The sequence below is a fragment of the Suncus etruscus genome, chromosome 9, assembly GCF_024139225.1.
Source record: "Suncus etruscus isolate mSunEtr1 chromosome 9, mSunEtr1.pri.cur, whole genome shotgun sequence".
In the NCBI taxonomy this organism is placed as follows: Eukaryota; Metazoa; Chordata; class Mammalia; order Eulipotyphla; family Soricidae; genus Suncus; species Suncus etruscus.
This window is the reverse complement of record NC_064856.1, coordinates 10,069,660-10,089,902: the sequence shown is the minus strand read 5'-3', so window position 1 is coordinate 10,089,902 and position 20,243 is coordinate 10,069,660. Positions and strand designations below refer to the sequence as shown.

The 20,243-nt window shown below is 49.8% G+C and overlaps 1 protein-coding gene across 1 annotated transcript; it reads left to right on the top strand.

The window, feature by feature from the left end:
- The first annotated feature begins 6,344 nt into the window (after positions 1-6,344).
- On the top strand, positions 6,345-18,967 carry BPIFB2 (BPI fold containing family B member 2). Its single transcript, XM_049779465.1, has 15 exons — positions 6,345-6,450; positions 8,691-8,784; positions 9,429-9,533; positions 10,598-10,744; positions 11,413-11,467; positions 12,607-12,667; positions 13,680-13,771; positions 13,891-14,076; positions 14,282-14,335; positions 14,856-15,026; positions 15,542-15,609; positions 15,690-15,735; positions 16,367-16,430; positions 16,747-16,823; positions 18,869-18,967. The coding sequence occupies exons 1-15, from the start codon at positions 6,345-6,347 to the stop codon at positions 18,929-18,931; spliced, it is 1,389 nt and encodes a 462-aa protein (XP_049635422.1). The 3' UTR covers positions 18,932-18,967.
- The last annotated feature ends 1,276 nt before the right edge of the window (positions 18,968-20,243 follow it).

The window sequence follows — 20,243 nt, the reverse complement described above, 5'->3', positions numbered from 1 at the left end:
TGTCAGGACCTTGGGGATTGGGCAGCGATGAGGGTTAAAGATTTCTCGGACACACAATGTAGGTTTTTGCTCCCAAACCTCTTCCTGCCTCAGGTTGTCATGATCTGCTATTTTCTTGGGTTGCAAGCAAGTGCATTTCTTTTTCTTTTCTTTTCTTGGTTCATACTTGGTGGTGCTAAGGGTTTTCTCTCTACAGTACTCAGGGGAACATATGGGATATGAGAGTTTGAACCCAGGTCCACAATGTGCAAGGCAAGTGCCCTGACTGATGTACTATGGTTCTGGCTCCACAAAGGAACACATTTGGTAATGCTGAGCTTCTCACTGATTGGACACAGAGCATCGTCACACATTTATTACACACATCACACTGAGTTGCTGTTTTAATAAAGTTCTGCTTTATTAAAAAAATCTGACTGTGTGGAAATGTCAAACTGTGCTTTCTGTCAGCCCTGCCCATGGTGGGTTTCTTTGAACTGAAATGTTAACATGTGTTCCATGCTGGCTTCTGATGACAGTGGCTCGAATCACAGGCTAAGTGTCTGTGGTTCACCAGAGGGGCCTGGAACCTAATGCATCCAATTTTATCATATGGGTCTCTCTCCAACTATGCAAATGGAAGGCAGAGAGAGAAAAGGCAGCTTGAAGATTCCTCAGCCCAACTTTCTGTCTTGAGAGGATGGAGGAAGGAGTGAAGAACCAAGGAATGAAGGTGTCTTCTAAAAGATGAAGACTAGGATATGTATCTCCTCTTGGACTCTCTAGGAAGCAACCATTCTGCATCTATAGTCTGGATGAGAGAGAGAAAGAGAGAGAGGGAGAGAGAGAGGGAGAGATAGGAGAGAGAGGGGAGAGAGAGGAGAGAGAGAGTAAGTATGTGTGTGTGTTGTGTGAGTGTGGATATGAGGACATGGAGAGCCACTGGGACTTTTCTGTTTTGTTCTGTTTTTGGGCCACACCAGGTTAATGATGCTCAGGGGTTACTCCTGGCTGTGTGCTCAGAAAACACTCCTGGTTTGGGGGACCATATGGGATGCTGGGGGATCAAACCGCGGTTCGTTCTAGTTTAGCACACGCAAGGCAGATAGATGCCTTACTGCTTGCACCATCTCTCTGGCCCCATCACTGGGACTTTTGAAGGTAGACTTTAAGCTGGTGGTCATTTTTAAAAAAATAATCTTTACTTAAACACCGTGATTACAAACATGATTGCAGTTGGGTTTCAGTCATAAAAAGAACACCCCCCCTTCACCAGTTCAACATTTCCATCACTGATGCCCCCATCTCCCTCACCCCCCACCTCCAGATTCGAGACAGGCTTTCTACTTCCCTCACTCATTGACATTGTTATGATAGTTCTCAGTGTAGTTATTTCTCTAACTGCGCTCACCACTCTTTGTGGTGAGCTTCATATCTTGAGCCGGTCCTTCCGGCCCTCATCTTGGGGAATTATTTCAATGTCTTTTATTTTTCTTAAAACCCACAGATGAACGAGACTGTTCTGTGTTCTGTGTGTATCTCTCTCCCTCTGACTTATTTCACTCAGCATAATAGATTTTATGTACATCCATGTATAGGGAAATTTCATGACTTCATCTCTCCTGATGACTGTATGATATCCCATTGTGTATATGTAACACAGCTTCTTTAGCCATTCATCTGTTGAAGGGCATCTTGGTTGTTTCCAGAGTCTGGCTATTGTAAATAGTGCTGCAATGAATATATAGGTGTAAGGAAAAGAGATTTGTATTCATTTTTGAGTTCCTAGGCCCTAGGGCCGCAGTGGCGAACCTATAGCACGCATCCCAGAGGTGGCACGCGAAGGCTTTGCAGCTGGCATGTGGGAAGGTCCACAATTAAGATATGTGGTGTGTGCTGCAGAGATTTTAGATACTAAAACCTTGTTATTAAGGTTTAATTGACGTGCTGGCACTTTTGAGGAAATTCTTCAGTTTTGTGCAGCCATCACTGCCCTAGGGTATATCCCTAGAAGTATTGTAGCTGAATTATATGGGAGCTCAATTTTCAGTTTTTTGAGGAATATCTATATTGTTTTCCATAAGGACTGGACTAGAAGGCATTCCCACCAGCAGTGAATGAGAGTTCCTTTTTCCCCACACCCCCACCAACACTGATTGTTCTTGTTCTTTGCGATGTGTGCCAGTCTCTGTGGTGTGAGATGGTACCTCATTGTTGTTTTTGATTTGCATCTCCCTGATGATTAGTGATGTGAACATTGGTGGTCACTTGTTAATGCAGAAATCTGAAGAACACAGGATGATGAGTCAGAGAGATAATCAGTGGGTGGGGCACTTACCTTACATGCAGCCCTGACCTTGATTCAATCTCCTGCACCCCATATGGTCTCCCGAGCTTGCCAGGAGTGATTCCTGAGCAAAGATTTAGGAGTAATTCCTGAGGACTGCTGGGTGTGCCTCCCCCTACCCCCCCCCAAAAAAAAAACAAAAAAAACCACATAGGATGAAGAGAAACCCTGAGACAGTTAGGAGCATCTTTAAATATATGCACATCCATTTCCTTCTCCTTGAGTATCTTTTTTGTTTGTTTGTTTGGATCATACCTGGCAGTACTCAGGAGTTACTCCTGGCTCTGCATTCAGAAGTTGCTCCTGGCAGGATGCAGGGATTCGAACTGGGGTTCGTCCGGTGTTGGCCATGTGCAAGGCAAATGGCTTACTGCTGTGCTGTTGCTCTGGCCCCCTCCCTGTATATCTTTAAAGCATCTGTAAAGTTTGGTGCTGGTGTTGGGTGTGGGCTGAGCAGCACCAATCTCTGAGATGTAGGTAAGTGGCTCACAGGATACCCTCCACATGCAGTGCTCACCAAATGGTACATGCTGTGGTTCTGGGGAGGAGACGTTGAGGAGGCTCTTCCATTATGTCTGTGCTTTCTCTTCATCCACTGTCTCCTGTGCTGGGAATGCAGGAAGTGTGTTTGCTCAGAACAAACACTTATGGCTTTTGTCAATATTTGTGGCCCCTCTCCTCGCCTGCTATTTGCTTGGGCTCTGGGAAGGGTCTGTAGGTATGGTTTGAAGCATGGGTGAACAAAGTAGGCAGGATGTGAGGGAGCTCATGATTGTCCTCACCCATTGCATAGGACAAGGTGCCCTGGCTGGGTTGCAGGACCAGACAGTGTGCTGTGGACCCCCAGAAGAAGACTGAGCAATGGCTGCAGTTCAGATCAGCAGCCTAAGCATGAGAGGCGAACCTAGCTCTTGGTCTGGTGTTTGGGCTGGTGGGAGCCACTGGGAGCCAGAGAGGATGCTGGAGAAGGGAAGGGCCCGGAGGCTGATGGGGCCTTTGGCCCAGGTAAATCATGCAGAGGAGCCTGCCCTGTACATATGTGTGCAGCAGACAGGCACACAATGCCTTGCCGAAGGTGTCAGGTACACCACACATATACACACACGCACCCACACCTGCCACCACTCCAACACAGACTCAGACACTCAACAAGCTAACATGGACAGATACAGACACAAAATGCTTCACAGCAGCACTCGTGGGTGCTTGTAAGGCCTGTAACAGTCAGTGAAGATGTGACAGGCCTGTTTCATGTACACACACACTTTCAATTAACACACAAACATGTACCCACAAAACGCACAGACACACATATTCATACAATCACAACACACATTCATAATCACATACATACACTCACACACATAAGAATATAGAATAACTGGATAAGAAAATGGAATGTAGTAAAGAGAGCATGCCTGGTTCACCCTTGACCCCAGACTTCTAGGAAGGAGGATAGAGAAGGAGAAAAATCAAGGCAGGGAAGAAGATAAAGAAGGGTATTAATGGGGATGGGAAATCAGGGGGAATAAGGATTGGAGCTTTGGTTATATTGCTGATGTGGGAGAGTGGTGTAGCTATAAATCCAAGGCACAAACTAAACAATACTAAAAACCTCAGATCTAAGGTGTGACCATCAAGCTTTGTAATGTGTCTATCAAGGTGGCAGATGGAATGTGGAGGATAGACTATGGGAGCACTGTTGCAGGGAAGTTAACATTAGTGGTGGGATTGGTGTTGAAATATTTTATGCTTAAAACTCAACTATCAGGGTGGGAGAGATAGCATGGAGGTAAGGCATTTGCCTTGCAGGCAGAAGGAGGGTGGTTTGAATCCCGGCAACCCATATGGTCTCCTGAGCCTGCCAGGTGCGAGTTCTGAGTGTAAAGCCAGGAGGAACCCCTGAGCACTGCTGGGTGTGACCCAAAAACCAAAAAACAAACAAACAAAAAACCTCAACTATCAGGGCTGGAGGTAGTAGAGTGATAGGGTGTTTACCTTGTAAGCAGCTGATCCAGGATCGATGGTAGTTCATATGCCGGCATCCCATATGATCCTCCATGCCTGCCAGGAGAGATTTCTGAGCACAAAAGCCAGGAGTAACCCCTGAGTACCACCGGGTGTGACACAAAATCAAAACCAAAACAAACCCCCCAAACCCAAAACAAATTCTCAATTATCAATAACTTTATAAATAATGGTTAATTAACCAAAAGATTATATATACATACATATACATACACACATATATATATACATATATATATAAAGAAATACCACACGTAGACCCTCACACCACCCCACACACATAATGTCATACACTCCTTATATCACACACTTTCTTGACCCTGATGGCCAGGTTGAGTGTGGAATTGATACCAAAGGAAGGTGTGAGGGACTTGAGTCCTGAATGGGCCATATCCAGAGAGAGGCTGTATAGGGTAGAGTAGGAAGTGAAGTTTTCACACTGTCTTGTCTGTTGCTCTTTGAGTCAGGACTTGGCTTATGACCAAAGTTCAGGGCTCTGTCAGGAGCTGGTGCTGGAGTTCCAGAAGAGCCCTGTTTGTGGGAGCGCTGGAAGACCCTGCAGAATGATGGCAGCAAATCTGATGGTGTTGGGAACCAGCAAATCCTCCAGGCTGAGTAATGGGGGTCCTTCCAGTGAGCCCCTGGTCCCAGGGTCTTGCAGAGGTTGGCAGCTGGGCCTGGCTACGTGGCAGCCCCATGGCACCCTCTAATGAGACACCTTGGCAAAGGTTGTGTTTGCAGGGAAAACACTCACAACCGCAAGCAAACTGGCCCTCCTGAAGTCCCTTCCCAGAGGACCCTGCATGCAAGGGAGCCCTATAAAGTGGCTTCCACACTTGCCTGAGGTCTTGAGAGAAGGGGACTTGATTGAGGCTCAGAGGCTGTCTTCCCCAGGGAACCTAAGTGAGGTAGGATCAGGGATGGGACCTGTGCTCCTTCAGGGGGAAGCCTCAACTTCTCCATTTGTTCAGTTCAAGGTCTTCTGGAACCCTGTGAGGAGCCAGGGCCACCCCACTGGCTTTCAGTGAACCCCTCATTTCTGCCTGACTCTCCTTTCTGAGTTGAACACAGTTAAACTCAACTAGCTAGGTGGGGTTAGAAGGTCTTGTGAGAGATGGTGGGGTTGGGGGTGTCTATTATTCTATTCTATATTATAATTATTTTTTGGGGCCACACCCATTTGATGCTCAGGGATTACTCCTGGCTAAGCTCTCAGAAATTGCCCCTGGCTTGGGGGGACCATATGGGAAGCCGGGGGATCGAACCATGGTCCTTCCTTGGCTAGGGCTTGCAAGGCGGACACCTTACCTCTAGCGCCACCTCAACGGCCCCTATAATTCTATATTATTCTATTGGGTCTTCCTATGGCCTCTTGGTGCTGACTGGCCACATGGGGCTGGACTGCTGAGGCCATGGCTCAGTGTTGGACTTCAAAGCAAGGGCCTATGCTCTCCCCTTGGGATAGGCAGCTACCCTGTTTCCCCATATGGAGTCTCCCTAAGCTAGCCATGTGACTTTAGGCCAGGTAATGTTATCTCTGGGCCTGAATGTCACCGACGGACCTACTTTTGATCTATTTATATATTGGTTTTTGAGTCACACTAGTGATGCTCAGGGCTTACTCCTGACTCTGCACTCAGGAATCATTCCTGGTAGTGCTTGAGGGACCATATAGAATTCCAGGAATTGAACCTGGGTTGGGCGTGTGCAAGGCAAGTGCCTCACCTGCTATGGTATCTTTTGGGCCCATCTGAGACATTTGTAGCCCAGACCTCTCTATGGTTCCAGCAAAGCAGGCAGGAGAAGGCCTTTCAAGAAGGAGTGAATGCTCGGGGTCTGGGGGACAGGACTGGCCCCACCACAAAGGGTTTGTAAATTCCAGGTTGGTGTGAGGGTTGTGAGCAGCCCCCAGGGCACATGCAAGACAAGCTCCCTGACACATGCCCTCTTCTCAGCCCACAGATCTTGGGGGCCCAGTAGCCAGTCTTCCATGGCTTGGGCATGTGGACTGGGCCTGCTGCTGGCACTGATGCTGCCTGTTGGCGCCTCCAGGCCGGGCATCGTGGTCAGACTCAACCATGCGATGTTGAACTACGGTAAGAGATGAAGCAACCATAAATCCCTGTGCATGCAAGTGTGATATTTGGCACTCATGTGTATCTAGGAACCCCAAGGCCCCTAGATTTGAATTTCTCCACCATGTACCCTGGTCCCCACATGGAGCCTGATGCAGTGGTGCTGGGTGAATAGTTATTGCATGCGTGAGAGCTAGATGTCAAATAATTGTGCTTGCCACGAATCAGATGAACTGCAAAAGGGTGGGCCTGACTATGCTCAATGTCTGAGGGGGGTGCATGGGCCCAGGTTGCTGTGAAGCGCTTGCTTGTGTGTTTCTGCGTGTGAGCTGAGAAACACATGGAGAGATGCTCAGATGTGTGTCTGAGTGCTGGGCCAGTGTGCAGGGGAGGTGCTTGCCTGGATAGAATTTCGGATGTGGCTGGGTACCTTGGCATACATGAATGAAGTTGTCTGAGTACATCTGCCTTCTGGAAAGGCTAGGCCTGGGGCAGAGTCCTCTGGGGTGATGCTCTATTTTACGATTCAACCAACCATCCAGGTTCTATTCAATCTCTGGGGCAGGCACAGTGCTGAAACCTAAGCTCCCCATTCCCAGGATCCTGGAGAGGCTTTTGGGCTGCCATGAAAGCTGGTCAAGGGTGAGAAACCAGAAATGTTTTTTCAAGATCAGACTTAACTCACATAATAGCATAAGGAAGTTAGTTCATGAAGCAGTGAGGTCATGTCTCAGGGGCCACAGACTTTGCTGGGGCATGAACAGCTTTCCAGGACCTTGATCCGGGCAGATGGGCGGGCAGTGAGAAGGTTCAGTGATCCGTGTTAGATCGTGCCTGGTGCATAGAGCCATGCATGAATGCCGTTGCCTTCCCCTGGCACCCATGCACCATTTGCCCATCCCATATGAGTTTCCATTGTCTCAGAGGGCCCTCAGGTGTGCCTGCCTATATTTGTTCACCGGAAGCCGGGGCAGGCCTGTGTGCACATGCTGGACCCTCCCTGGACCCTTTCGCAAGCTTCAGAGTCAACACAAGTGTGTGTGTGTGTGTGTGTGTTTAGAAAGGCCCTGAGATTTGGATGTGGCCTCAGCCCAGTGCAGAAGACTAGGTTGGAAAGAGGTGCTGGGCATTGATAGAGATCATTGCTTTTCTGCTCCATGTTTGGGGAAACTGAGGCCCAAAGAGGCACAGAGACTTTGCACAGTGGGAGAGAGAGAGAGAGAGAGAGAGAGAGAGAGAGAGAGAGAGAGAAGAGAGAGAGAGAGAGAGAGAGAGAGAGAGAGAAACCAGGCCTGGCAAAGCACTCACCAGATGCTTCAGGCTAGCATCACTACCTCTCATTTTATTTATTTATTTATTTATTTATTTATTTATTTATTTATTTATTTATTTTTGTTTTGGGCCACACCAAGCAGTGCTCAGAGCTTACACCTGACCCTGTCTGTACTCAGAGATCACTTTTGGGGCGTCTCAAGGGAACATATATGTTGCTAGAAATCAAACCGAAGTTGGTCAGGTGCAAGATAGGCTCACTACCCACTATACTATCTTCTGGCCCTGTACCTCTTATTTTAACTCCACTCATTTTAATTAACTCCCCTGGGTTCTTCCAACCTGCCAGCCTGGTCAGTAGCTCAGAGGATTTTTAGGGAATTGCCAGCATCCAGAATCTACTTCCCAAACAGGAGTCCCAGAGCTGTGAGGTTCATCCTTAATCTGAGCCTAGATGATAACAGTAATAAGTGACACTTCCAGTGCCCCTTCCCAGAGACCATAGGTGCCAGATGCTGTCACAAATGCCTTGAACAAATAGATGGGAACCTGAGGGGAGCACAGAGAGTAAACATCAGCTTGCATCCAGAATTGGAAGCATTCTGGAGTCAATAGTCTCCAGGTGTGGCTGTATCCTACCAGTGTCCCCCAAATATGACTGACTCCTCCCTGCTCACCAGGCCCTGGTGGGACTGTTGTGCTGGGGGTCCTCCCACTTGGGAGCAGGTAGAACCTGGCAGGAGGTTTGCAGGAGGCGCAGAGGCCAGCGTTGTTTCTGAGGAGCTGGGATCTATAGTGGCAAATGTGAGAGCAGGAGGGCCTGGCATTCCTCTTGGGGTTTGGTAGTTGTGTTTCCAAAGTCGGGTTTGTGTGGACCCCAGATCCATAGGGGACGTGTCCCTTCTAACCCCAAGTCCTTCCTGCTCAGGATGTTGGGGATGGGGGTCTCACTCAGGGAGCCTGACTCCATGCTGCTCCGGCTCCCTTAGTGTCTGACATCGGGAAGGTCCCTCTCCAGGAAGCCCTGCAAGTCACTGTTCCCCACTTCTGGCATCTTAGTGGGAAGGAGCTTCAGCTGACCAGGTAAGTGCTCCCACCCTCAGAAGTGCTCCCACCTGCCAAGTGAGTGCTCCCCTTTATTACATGAGTGACCATCTCTGAAGACATTCTCCACCTGACCAGACCTGCCAGAGACCAGTGAGAGGGCACAAGAGGATTTAGGAGACGAGGGACTCAGTGGACTTGGAATAAGTATATTTTTGTCTCCAGAGGCCAAGATGGTGGTCTGTGGGTCTTCAGGGTTGTCACTTCCTCTGGAGGCTGAACACTGAGTTTAGACACAAATTTGAGCCTGATTAGCAACCATTTTTCCCAATTTCTGCCCAAATGTGGGCATATTCCCTGTATCTTTTCCCTGGTATAAGAGAACTCACTACTCTATTCCTCACCTCACTGATCAGAAAGCCTCCCTTTTTTGTGGGGGAAACACACACCCAGTAGTATTTGAAGGGCTACTCCTGGCTCTGTGTTGGGGGCCCATTCCCAGCACTGCTTGGAAGAATTTGAAGTGCAGAGATGGAATTGGGATGGGTTGTATTCAAGGAAAGCACCTAGAAGTCCTATATAACACCAACAGTGTGGGCAGGGCTCAGGGTACCACACCTGGGTACAGTGGTAGTTCAGTGGTTTAATGGGGACCACTCAATACCTTGATTCCTTTACTGCAGGATCCAGATTCTGGATGTCCACATACCCCTCCTCCACTTGAAATTTATTGCTGGTTTCGGGGTACGTGTGCTGGCAGCAGCCAATTTTACATTCAGGATCTTTCGGTGAGTGCAGATCCTTGTTGAAATTGGGGTAGGATGGGAGGCAGGCTGAGGGGGGAAGGATTGGTCACCCCCAGGACCTGTACTCAGGTTCTTCAATCCCCTGCCCAGTTCTCTCCCTCCCACCATTCAGTGACAGTGACAGAACTTCTGAAATCTCAGATCCAGCTTACATTCTCTAGTTCTCAATTTCCCTCTCTGCAAAATGGGTTGAACCTGGCAGTGTAGCACCCTGAGGGTGGCAATGAATGAATTTGTTTCTGTGATTGAAATTGCATCTCCAACACAGTAGGTGATGAATAAATGGAGCTACCATTTATGTTGTCAATCACAAATCTCAGTTTCTTTTTCACACAGCCAGCAATGCTCAGGGGTTACGTTACTGTTGATGCTGCAATCAGGGATCATCACTCTTGCTAGGCTTCGGGGACCATTTGAGATGCTGGGAATCAAACCTGGGTTGGTCATGTGCAAGATAAATGCCCTATCTACTGTGCTGTCTCTGATCCACATCTCATTTTAAGGGGAGGGGTTGGGCATACCTAGTAGCACTCAAGAGTTTCTCCTGGTTCTGAGGTTCTGGGCTCAGGAATTACTCCTAGAGTACTGAGGGGATCATATGGGACACGGGATTAAACCTGGGTGGGCAGCATGAAAGGCTAATGCCTTACCAGCTTTGGTCCTTCATTTCACTTTTAAACCATGATCTGGGTGTCTTGCTTGGTCTTCTATGGCCAGACACTCCTATTTTTTTGGTGCTGACTCTGGACTGCACAGGTCATATGAGAGGGGTTCATTGCATACATGCATTTTACAGAAGAGGAAATAGGTTGCACAGGATGAGTGGTAAGCACAGAGTCCCACAGCAAGGGTACTGGAAACCAGAGTTTACACCTTCTACTTTACAATTTTCAGACTCTGACTAGAGTTTGGGGGTCTCCAGGTCAGCCCCACCCTTCGTGGAGATCCCTGCCCCATATCAAGGAGGATAATTTTTATCAGAGTCTTGCATAGTTTAGGGTGGGCTGTGCAGAGACTATTTCTGGAGCTCAAGACTGATCTTGTAGTGGCCCTGAGCCCCTGGAGCTGATGCTGCCTGTGGAACTGATGGCTGATGCCCAGGTGACCCAGAGTTCCATCCGGAGCCCGCTGGTCAGCATCTCTTCCTGTGTCTCATTCCTGAACAACAACTTCCTTCTTGGTGGCCTCAAAAGGTGGGTAGCTGTGGGGCACAGTGTTGTAGCACTCCCAGATTATCACGTCCTTTCTTGGACCCTTCTTGAGGGTCTGATTCAAGACTTGTTCCCCATACTGCACAGGGTCTGAGAGAGCCGTGGTCTCAGATCTATTCTCTGGCTGAGGATGTCAAGGGTTAGACTGAGTGGTGGTGGTTGTGGGGAGTTGGACTTGCCCAAAGTCACACATGAATCTTCACCCTGGGGAACAGTGAATACAAAGTGGGTTGGGGGGTCCCTGGGGCTGTTGTAATGGGTGTTCTCTTAATCAAGCAAACCAAGACAATCTATGTAGAACAAGGAGGTCGTTATTATGCCCATTGATCTAAGCTAGGCAAACACCTAAACCTTAGAGATTGCTCAGGGGTTTAAGAGCGTGTTTTTATAGGGCATCATCACAAGTAATGGCCACAAGTAATGGCCCAGGGGTTTCATACTCCACCTGCACCCGAATGTCACCTTGGGACCTCAGAGCACTCGTGCCTTTTCTCCTATAGTTCAGAGGATGGAACCTGAGGCTCACAAACAGAGCCCCCTCTGTGAGAGGATGTGGTAGGGGAGCTTCTGGCCGGGGTTCAGGGGATTCTGCCTTCATGCTGGGATATGACAGAGGCAGCCCTTCATTCCCTACCTCTTCCCTCCTCCAGTCCTCCTGCACTGCTGCCACTGCAGAAGCACCTCAGAGCAGTCCTTCGAAGCAAGGTAACAGCCCCCCTCTGCAAGGGGCGTCATTTCACTCAGAAGGCATGAGAAGGTGTGGTGGAGATGGAAAGGGGCAGTTATGGTTACCATCCCATCTAGCAGAACCATGACTGAAACTTCTTGGTTTCCCCGCGAAGGCAAGTGGGGATGATGCCCAGGGCAGTGACTGATGGACCAGGTTCTCTAGGGCAGAGCATAGCCCTCTGGCTCTAGCGCAAGCTCTACACTGGACATTGGGTGAGGCAGTGCTGTTCAGCCAGTGGGGTTGGCAGAGCTGGGAAACAACATGGCCCAGCTGGGATCCTGTTTCTCTCTTTCTCCAGGACTCCCCCCACCCACCTCCACACCAGGAGGCTGGTTTTGGGATTGGTAGTTCAGAGCTGTTCTGTCCTAGGGGAATTTGGGTTCTTGTTTTTATCTGGTGGGCAGAGGATTCTGATCTGATCTGATGATACTAGATTAATGCCAGGAGCTGGCCCTGCCTCCTGTCCCTCTCTTCTTCTCTTTGTGGGTTGCCCTGGAGAACCAGGGTGCCCTTGCACACCCCTGCCTACTCCCTGGTGAGATCTTGGCATTGGGACCTGGTGGCTGAGACTCTGGAACCCGAGGCCACACACCCTGGTCTTGCCTCACCTCTGCTGCTCTTTTTTTTTTTTTTTTTTTGGTTTTTGGGTCACACCCGGCGTGCTCAGAGATTACTCCTGGCTGTCTGCTCAGAAGTAGCTCCTGGCAGGCACGGGGGACCCTATGGGACACCGGGATTCGAACCAACCACCTTTGGTCCTGATCGGCTGCTTGCAAGGCAAACGCCGCTGTGCTATCTCTCCGGGCCCACCTCTGCTGCTCTTACTGGAACAGGCTGTGGCCAGCCTGCCTTATGGCCTGCCCACCTCAATGCTCAGTCCAGCTCATTGAGCATCTCGATGGCTATGTGTCCTGTGCCCAGGAGGATCTGGCTCAGCTGCCTGCTTGCTGCCTGCCCACCAGCATCACCTTCCACCTTCCACTTGCCGACACTCATGTAGCTCTACTGATCCCAGAACACTGGCTGCCCTCAACCTTCAGTGCCCCCTGAAGACACCCAAAGGTGCCCTTGGTGCCTCCATCCATGCTCCAGACCTGCCTCTGTCTCCTTGCAGCTGTGCCTGAGCCTCTCCAACCTGGTGCAGGACATCAACGTCCACCTGGGCACACTGATTGGTGAGAGTCGAGTCCCATGGATGGGTCCTAAGACCCTTCCCAGACCCTTTCTGGGCCATGGTCACTTTCTGGGAGATCAAGCAGAGGGTGCTGGACATCTACTGGTCGGCTCGGGGAGGCTTCAGAGTGTACAATTGTCTTTTTGTGTGTGTGTGTGTGTGTGTGTCTGTCCATGTTTGTGTGTGACTGTATGTGTCGCTTTGTGTGTTTCTGCATATGTTGTATATCTATGTGTGTGTCCCTTTGGATGTCCCTGTATGTGTGTATATTTGTGTTTCTGTTTGTGTGTATATATCCATGGGTCTGTGTGTCTCTATGTTTGTCTCTGCATGTCTGTGCATACATCTTTCTGTGTGCCAGTGTGTTTGTGTGTCTGTGAATAACTCTGTGTCAGTGTATTTATGCAAATCTCTGTGCAGTCTGTGTGTGTCTCTATGTGTGCCTGCATTTCTTGGTGTGTTAGTGTCTCTGCATGTCTGTGTGTCTATGGATGTTTTTCTGTGTGTCCATATGTCTCTGTATGTGTCAGCATCTGTGCATGTCTGTGTGCTTTGGGGGTCACACTTGACAGGTGTAGTTCCAGGGCAGGCTCAACACCCTTCACTACACATGGACCCTGGCTTGACAGGATGGTGGGGAGGCTTACTGAGATCCTGAGTCCAATATCTGGCCTGATAAACCTGAGGTCCTCCTTGCGTTTGTTAGAGGACATTGGTACCTGGAGGGTCACTTTCCCTTCTTCAGATTTTTGGGATTCTAGGAGGCTCCTGACTGGGAAGTAAAACTCAATACATTTCAAACTGTCTTGACTAAGGATCATCGAGCTGTGAGGGCCGGCACCGGTGTTAGCCTGTGGTACTCAGATCTTTTCTCCAGAGCCTTGTCTTAACCTTTCTGTTTCTTGGCCTGTGTCTGGCTTTGGGCAGTAGGAGATCTGAGATTTCAGCACAGTCGAGGTCTTGGGGGGTCCCGCTCAGCAGACCATGTTATTTTGCCTTCTCGGTACCTCCAGGCCTCACCCCTGTGGGCCCTGAGTCCCAGATCCAGTACTTCATGGTGGGTAAGCCCACCGTCACCAAAGATTACATCGCCTTGGACATCAACGTGAGTGTCTCCTTGTCAGCCCAACCCAGGGTGTTCTGGAAGATTCTTCATAGGCTGGAAGAAGCCTGAATTGTGTCACAGAACAATCCCTGATTTTTTCTTCCTCTCATGGTTGCCAGGCATTCCTCTTTCTCCTGGGCACCCCCATAGTCCTGGCTGTGAATGCCACCCCTTTCCTGCCGCCTCAGTCTGTGGGCAGCCCAGGTGCCATGGTGACCATGTGCCTCTCCCAAGACCTGTTTGACTCAGCCCTACTGCTGCTGCAGAAGGCTGGGGCCCTCAACATGGACATCACAGGGCAGCTGGTGAGGCTGTACTTTGCAACTTGGGGACTGCTCCTACCTTCACTCTGTGCCCCCAGAAGTCCTATGGGGGAACTGAACCTTCGGGCCTGGGGCAGCTGTTGGAAGGCTGAACCAGGGATGTTGGGGAGGCCTTTCTGTCTACAGAAGAAGTGATGCAGCCAGGGAGTAGTTGTTCTGACCCATTCCTATTGGCTGATGTTTTCAGAAGTCAGATGACAACACGCTCAACACCTCCTGGCTCGGCCAGCTCATCCCTGAGGTTGGTGATATTTCTGGTCAGGTCATCTGGGATGGGGTCACAGAGTGGGACATCTCTACTTGCTTGTGTCTATACTAAGTAGGGTGCAGAATTTGTCCCTCTGCCTGTACTCCTCCCTCTCTGGGTGCCCAGACCTCTGTGTTTCCCTCTGTGCCTGGTCTCAGGCCTGACTACTGATGGAAGTGTCTTTTTTCTCCCTTCTGCTGGGAGATGACCTAGCTTTAGTATGTTTTATTTGTTTGTTTGCTTGTTTGTGGGTCACCCCCCCCAGCAGTGCTCAGAGCACTCCTGGCATTCAGGGATCACTCCTGGAGGGTCTTGGGAGATCAGTTGGGATGCTGGGGATTGAACCTGATGGAGTTACAAGCAAGCAAGTGCTCTCCCTGCTGTACTGCCGCATTGTTCTCTCCACCTCAGTTGAATGTGACCTCCCGGATCCAGATTCTGGCCAGCACTACCTCAAGTGTTCCTCTCACCTGTCACAGACCCACCTTTCCCTCTTCTCTCTCCGCTTCCTCAGGTGGCCCGCCAGTTCCCCAAGCCCATGCCTTTGCTGCTCAAGGTTCGGCTGGGTGCCACGCCAGAGGCTATGCTCCATGCCAACAATGCCACCATGCGATTGCAGCCCTTTGTGGAGGTCCTGGTTGCCACCTCCAACTCAGCTTTCCAGTCCCTCTTTTCTATGGATGTGGTGAGAGGGGTTGTGTGGGTGGGGCATGCTGACTAGGAGTGGGGAGACCTTGAGGAAACTGCATTTCTTGCTTCACATACCTCACTGACCTGGCTCTGCCCCATGGGTCTCTGTGCGATGCCTGCAATGTGTCAGGACACAGTGGCCTCAGGACCTTTGTACATGTTCTGCTTTGCATCTAGGATGATACTTTCCCTTGGGCTCTTGCTGTGCTGGCTTCTCATCTTTCAGGTCTCAGCTTAAATGTGGGAGCCTGCCCACATCACCTTGAGTAAGCTGGTAATTTTATGCTCTCTGCATGCTCACCCTGTCATGCTGGTGCCCGCCACTCTCAGTAAGAATTTCACTGGTTACTTGGGTTATCTCCTATCTTGTCCACTTACCTGTGCTCTGGAAACACTTGAATGAGCACCCTGATGGTGGGTGGCAGGAATAGTGGGCCAGCTGTACCCTCTGTATATCCTTTGTGACTCTGTTTCCTTTGACCCTTGACCCGGCTCTCCCCATGCTCCCAGGAAGTGAACCTGAATCTCCAGCTTTCCGTGTCCAACGTGAAACTTCGTGGGTACACTTCTGTGCTGGGGTGAGTATCGGGAAATGTGACAGGCACAGAGGAAGGGCTCCCCCAATCAACCCCCTCTCTGATCCCCGACTTCCTCTCAGGGATGTGCAGATCACCGTGGCCTCATCCAACGTAGGGTTCATCGACGTGAGTGTGGTGCTGGGATCTCGTGCATGGGACCCCTGAGACTGGGAAGGGATGCAAGTGTGCCTGCCTGCCAGTCCTTCCTCCTGGCATCCATCTGCCTGGACTGACCATCCCAGTCACCTGGCCAGTCACCCCTGTGTTTTGCTGGTGTCAATGACCTGCCTGATGTGGCTGATGGCCAAAGACTTGTCACATCCCTGAATTGTGAGCCCCAGGTCCCCTCGTGAATGGAACCTGCCAGCAGCCCAAGCTGGTTGCTCCTTCAGGGATGTGACTTGTCGGTCACTGGGCCCCTTTAGTCTGTCTGCACTCACACGGCCCATCTGTCTGTGGGTCAGCCAACAGACACCATCTAGCCATTGGCTCCAGCAGCCTGTAGTAGGCCCCACACTGTTTGTTAGTTGGCAGGGGCAGACCTTCAGTGTCTCTTCTGGTTAGCCCATCCTAGTTTCCTGGGGTTGGAGTTCGCTGGGCTCTGCAACCAGGACAAGAACAATCAGCCTCTTTCCTCCCTATGTGCTCTTCCTCTGTGTCTCCCCATATCCACATGTCTGTGTTTCTGGATGCTTCTTTCCTGACTCCTGCCTGGGTATGGACCTACACTGTCATCTCTGTGACTCCATGGTTACAGACGGATCAACTACAATCACTCACAGGTCCTGTGTTTAAGAAGCCGTTGCTGAACCATCTCAATGGTGAGCCCTGTCCTCACCAGTACCTGTCCCCTCACATCTTCTCCCTGTCTACCCCAGTATCCACCCCACCCCCTCACCCAACCCCCCACACTGATCCCCACTTCAGGCTGCTGGGTTCTCCTTCTGCCTCTCAGTCATGGAGGGCAGGCTAGTGGGTAAATGGCGAGTTTACTGTTGGGGGTTCTTCCTCCTCCAAGAGTGGGGCTCAGAATACTGGTTCCCACCTTCTGGTGGTCAGGGCCAAGTGCCACCCTGCACAGGACTTGAGCGGTTGGCTCAAGTCTGTGGTCCCTGATCCCTCTTTTCTCTCCCACAGCTCTCCTAGGCCTGGGGATCTCACTCCCCCACATGATCAACCTCAGTTATGTGCCTCCTGAGGTCTTCATCCATGAGGTGAGAACTACTGGGGTGATTTTCTCCTGCTTGAGGGGCACTGGGCCTCAGTGGGGACCGTGAGATCCTCTTTTCCTCTTACTAATATAGAACTTGAGGTGCTGGGGTTAGTCGAACCCTAATCTTAATGAGATGGACCATTCCCTGAGGACTTTCTGCCCTTTGCTTTGTCCTCAGCAAATCCTGGCCTGACTCTAGGCCTACCTTCCTGGCTGTACTCTCTCTCTCTCTGGTCCCTGGGCTTCCTTTTGTACACAAACTTCAGTAGGCTGGATTGGAGGGGAGAAGTTCCTGTGCTCCCTACAATGGCCTTTTCTAGATCAACAGAGAGCCACAGGGTGAAATTTCACTGCCTTGTATAAGATCCTATGATCTGGGGCCGGAGAGATAGCATGGAGGTAAGGCGTTTGCCTTTCATGCAGGATGTCATCGGTTCGAATCCCGGCGTCCCATATGGTCCCCCGGGCTTGCCAGGAGCAATTTCTGAGCATGGAGCCAGGAGTAACCCCTGAGCACAGCCGGTTGAGACCCAAAAACCAAAAAAAAAAAAAAAAAAGATCCTATGATCTCTTTCTGGTCTACCTGGGGCAGAGACAAGAGAAGTTTCCCTCTCATTGATCCAACATACCTTATGTGGGGCCAGAAAACTGAGAAAACGAGGAGCTTTTTATTGCCTTTTGAGGGAGGATGTTCTTATAGTAAAAGGACTGGTCCTTATAGGCCTTAGTTGATCCATGTAAGATCAGTATGAATTTCCCCCCAAGGACCCTTCACTCCTGACCAGGCACAGTCTGATACACTCATGGAACCAGCCCACTGGCTTTTAGGCCAAAGTTCTCTATTGGGACACATATAAGGATGGTCACCTGCACTGTCATCACCATATGTGGGCATTTGAAGTGTGGCCAATGCAACTGAGGAGCTGAAATTTAAATGTTATTTTACTCGAGCATCTGAAGAGATAGTACAGTGGGTAGGATGTTTACCTTGCACTTGATTGGCCCGGGTTCAATCACCAGCATCCCATATGGTTTTCTGAGTACCACTCAAATAATTCCTGAATGTAGAGCCTGAAAAGAGTTCCCTGAGCATCCAGGTATGGCCTAAAAACAAACAAACAAAACAAAACAAAAAGGAAGAGTTATTTCACTAGAATTATTATTAACATTGATATTATTATTATTATTATTTATTATTATATTTTTGGGCCACATCCATAGGTTCTCAGGGGTTACTCCTGGAAGGCTCTGGAGACCATATGGGATGCCAGGGATTGAACCTGGGCAGGCCACATGTCTTGGCACATGCTATTGCTCTAGCCTTCACTAGAATTACTTTAGAGGTGATCAACCACTGGTGAATGGCTCCTGTTATAGGACCACCACAGAGCAGGGGGGCTGCTCCTGAATTTGTCCTCCGTTATGGCCACAGACTTAACTCATTGTAGAGGCTCAGTGAAGAGTCTATGGAATGAGTGAGAGAAAGAGCTGCAGGTCCCTGGATGGTTCTGTGGGGTATAGGGGGAATGTTTGCTCAACTGGGTACAGCTGGACTGGAGAAGGTTTTGGTGGGTCTGAACACCCATGATAAAATAGTAACTGTGGGCCCGGAGAGATAGTACAGTGGTGTTTGCCTTGCAAGCAGCCGATCCAGGACCAAGGGTGGTTGGTTCGAATCCCGGTGTCCCATATGGTCCCCCGTGCCTGCCAGGAGCTATTTCTGAGCAGGAGTAACCCCTGAGCACTGCCGGGTGTGGCCCAAAAACCAAAACCAAAAAAAAAAAAAAAAAAACAACAACCAGTAACTGTCTCCATCAGCCCAAGAAAGCATCCAGACTAGTCCTTTGTCTCGAGTGCTCAATACCTGGGTTGGAGCTGCGGTTTCATATTAGCCCTAGAGGATGCTGTTTTCTCCCCAAGTAACAGCAGGAAATGGAGGTCCAGAGAAGTTAAGGACTATCCTAGAATGTCCGAGCATGAATTCAGTGGCAGGGGCCCCTGGGTGGCTGGGTGACCTCTGACCTGGCTGGTGCTTCTTGTCTACAGGGGTACGTGGTGATGTCCAGTGACCTCTCCTATCAACGCCGAAGTGACACCACTACAGGCTAAGCGTGGGCCAGCTCCCTGCTCCAGGACCCTCTGGCCTCAAGTTATTTGAAACTAAAGCAAAACCACACTGCCCATGGCCCAGCCAGGCTGTTTACTGTTTAATGAATGCTGTTCTCCTTTCTCTTCCTTCCTTGCTCTCTCCACTCTCTTTCTTTGCCACCCCCCACCTCCTGGGGACTATATGGTTCCCTCAATCAGTACATACTTGTCTTTTCCCCCCATTAAACATCTCTTGAGCTGCAGCTTTCTGCTCGATCATCTCCTTGCCTGTCATTTGTGGATCCTGCGGTGCTGGGGATCTAAGTCAGGGTCTCATGCTCTGCCTCTAAGCACTCCTGTTGCTGGTATTTGCTGCATCTCTTGTCTCCTGGTCCAGCAACGCTTCTGTTTTGGGAGAGTTCCTGGAGAGAAAGGCGGATGTGCTGGAAGTTACAAACGTCATGGTGATGTTTTATATCTATGCCTCAGCTGGTGATATCCCCCTAAATACTGTCACTTAGAGGCCCCAGGTGTCATTTTACATGTGTGGAGTTTAATGCACAAGGAAAGGAAAGTGTTGAGGGTCAAAGCATGGACAGCAGCTGAGCCTCAGGACCCCTGGGCCCCACTCAGGGAGCCAAGCTTTCCTTTTGGGCACCTACAGTCCCTTCTGGGCTCTCTCTTGGAATCACCAGCCTCAGCTTGTCCATTTTGAAGGACTCAGGCTAGATCAGATTATCTTTGTGCCCCTGGGACATGGCTAATGGCTTTTCCATTCTGGAAGTTTTTCCCATCCAGATGGTCCATGAGATGGCCCCAAAGAGGAGGGATTGAAATCCCAGTAATGTGATGTTCTCTCCTAATAAGTTCATCTTTTAGCTAGAGAATATTTCTTATTGCCTGGAGATACAGGATTCAGTTCCTGGGGAGTATAAGGGAAGCTGCCAGCACAGTAAGATAAGCCTTTGGGACCTTGAGACATGAGCCTGTCTGAAGGTCTTTGCAACAGAGGGATGTGTGTGGTGAGGTTCCAACCATTGTTCTAAGAAACTGGCTGCTTGCTGGGTCTATGGACTGTGACAGACTTCACCTGTCTGGCCTATGCTGACCCCCAGGGAATCTGCAGAAAGGCCCTTCCTCTGCCTAGCCTTTTAGGCTCTCTACCAAGTAAGCTTAGCATGAGGCTAACTTAAATGTTCCTTAATTAGATCAAATATTGCACATTTTTTATCTTCCCGCCTGGTTGTGGTACTCTCTAAGGTTTGTACCCTTTTGTTGCATGTAGTTCTTGCATACTTGCTTGCCATGTTGCTGGGTTCTGAACTGAGGCACA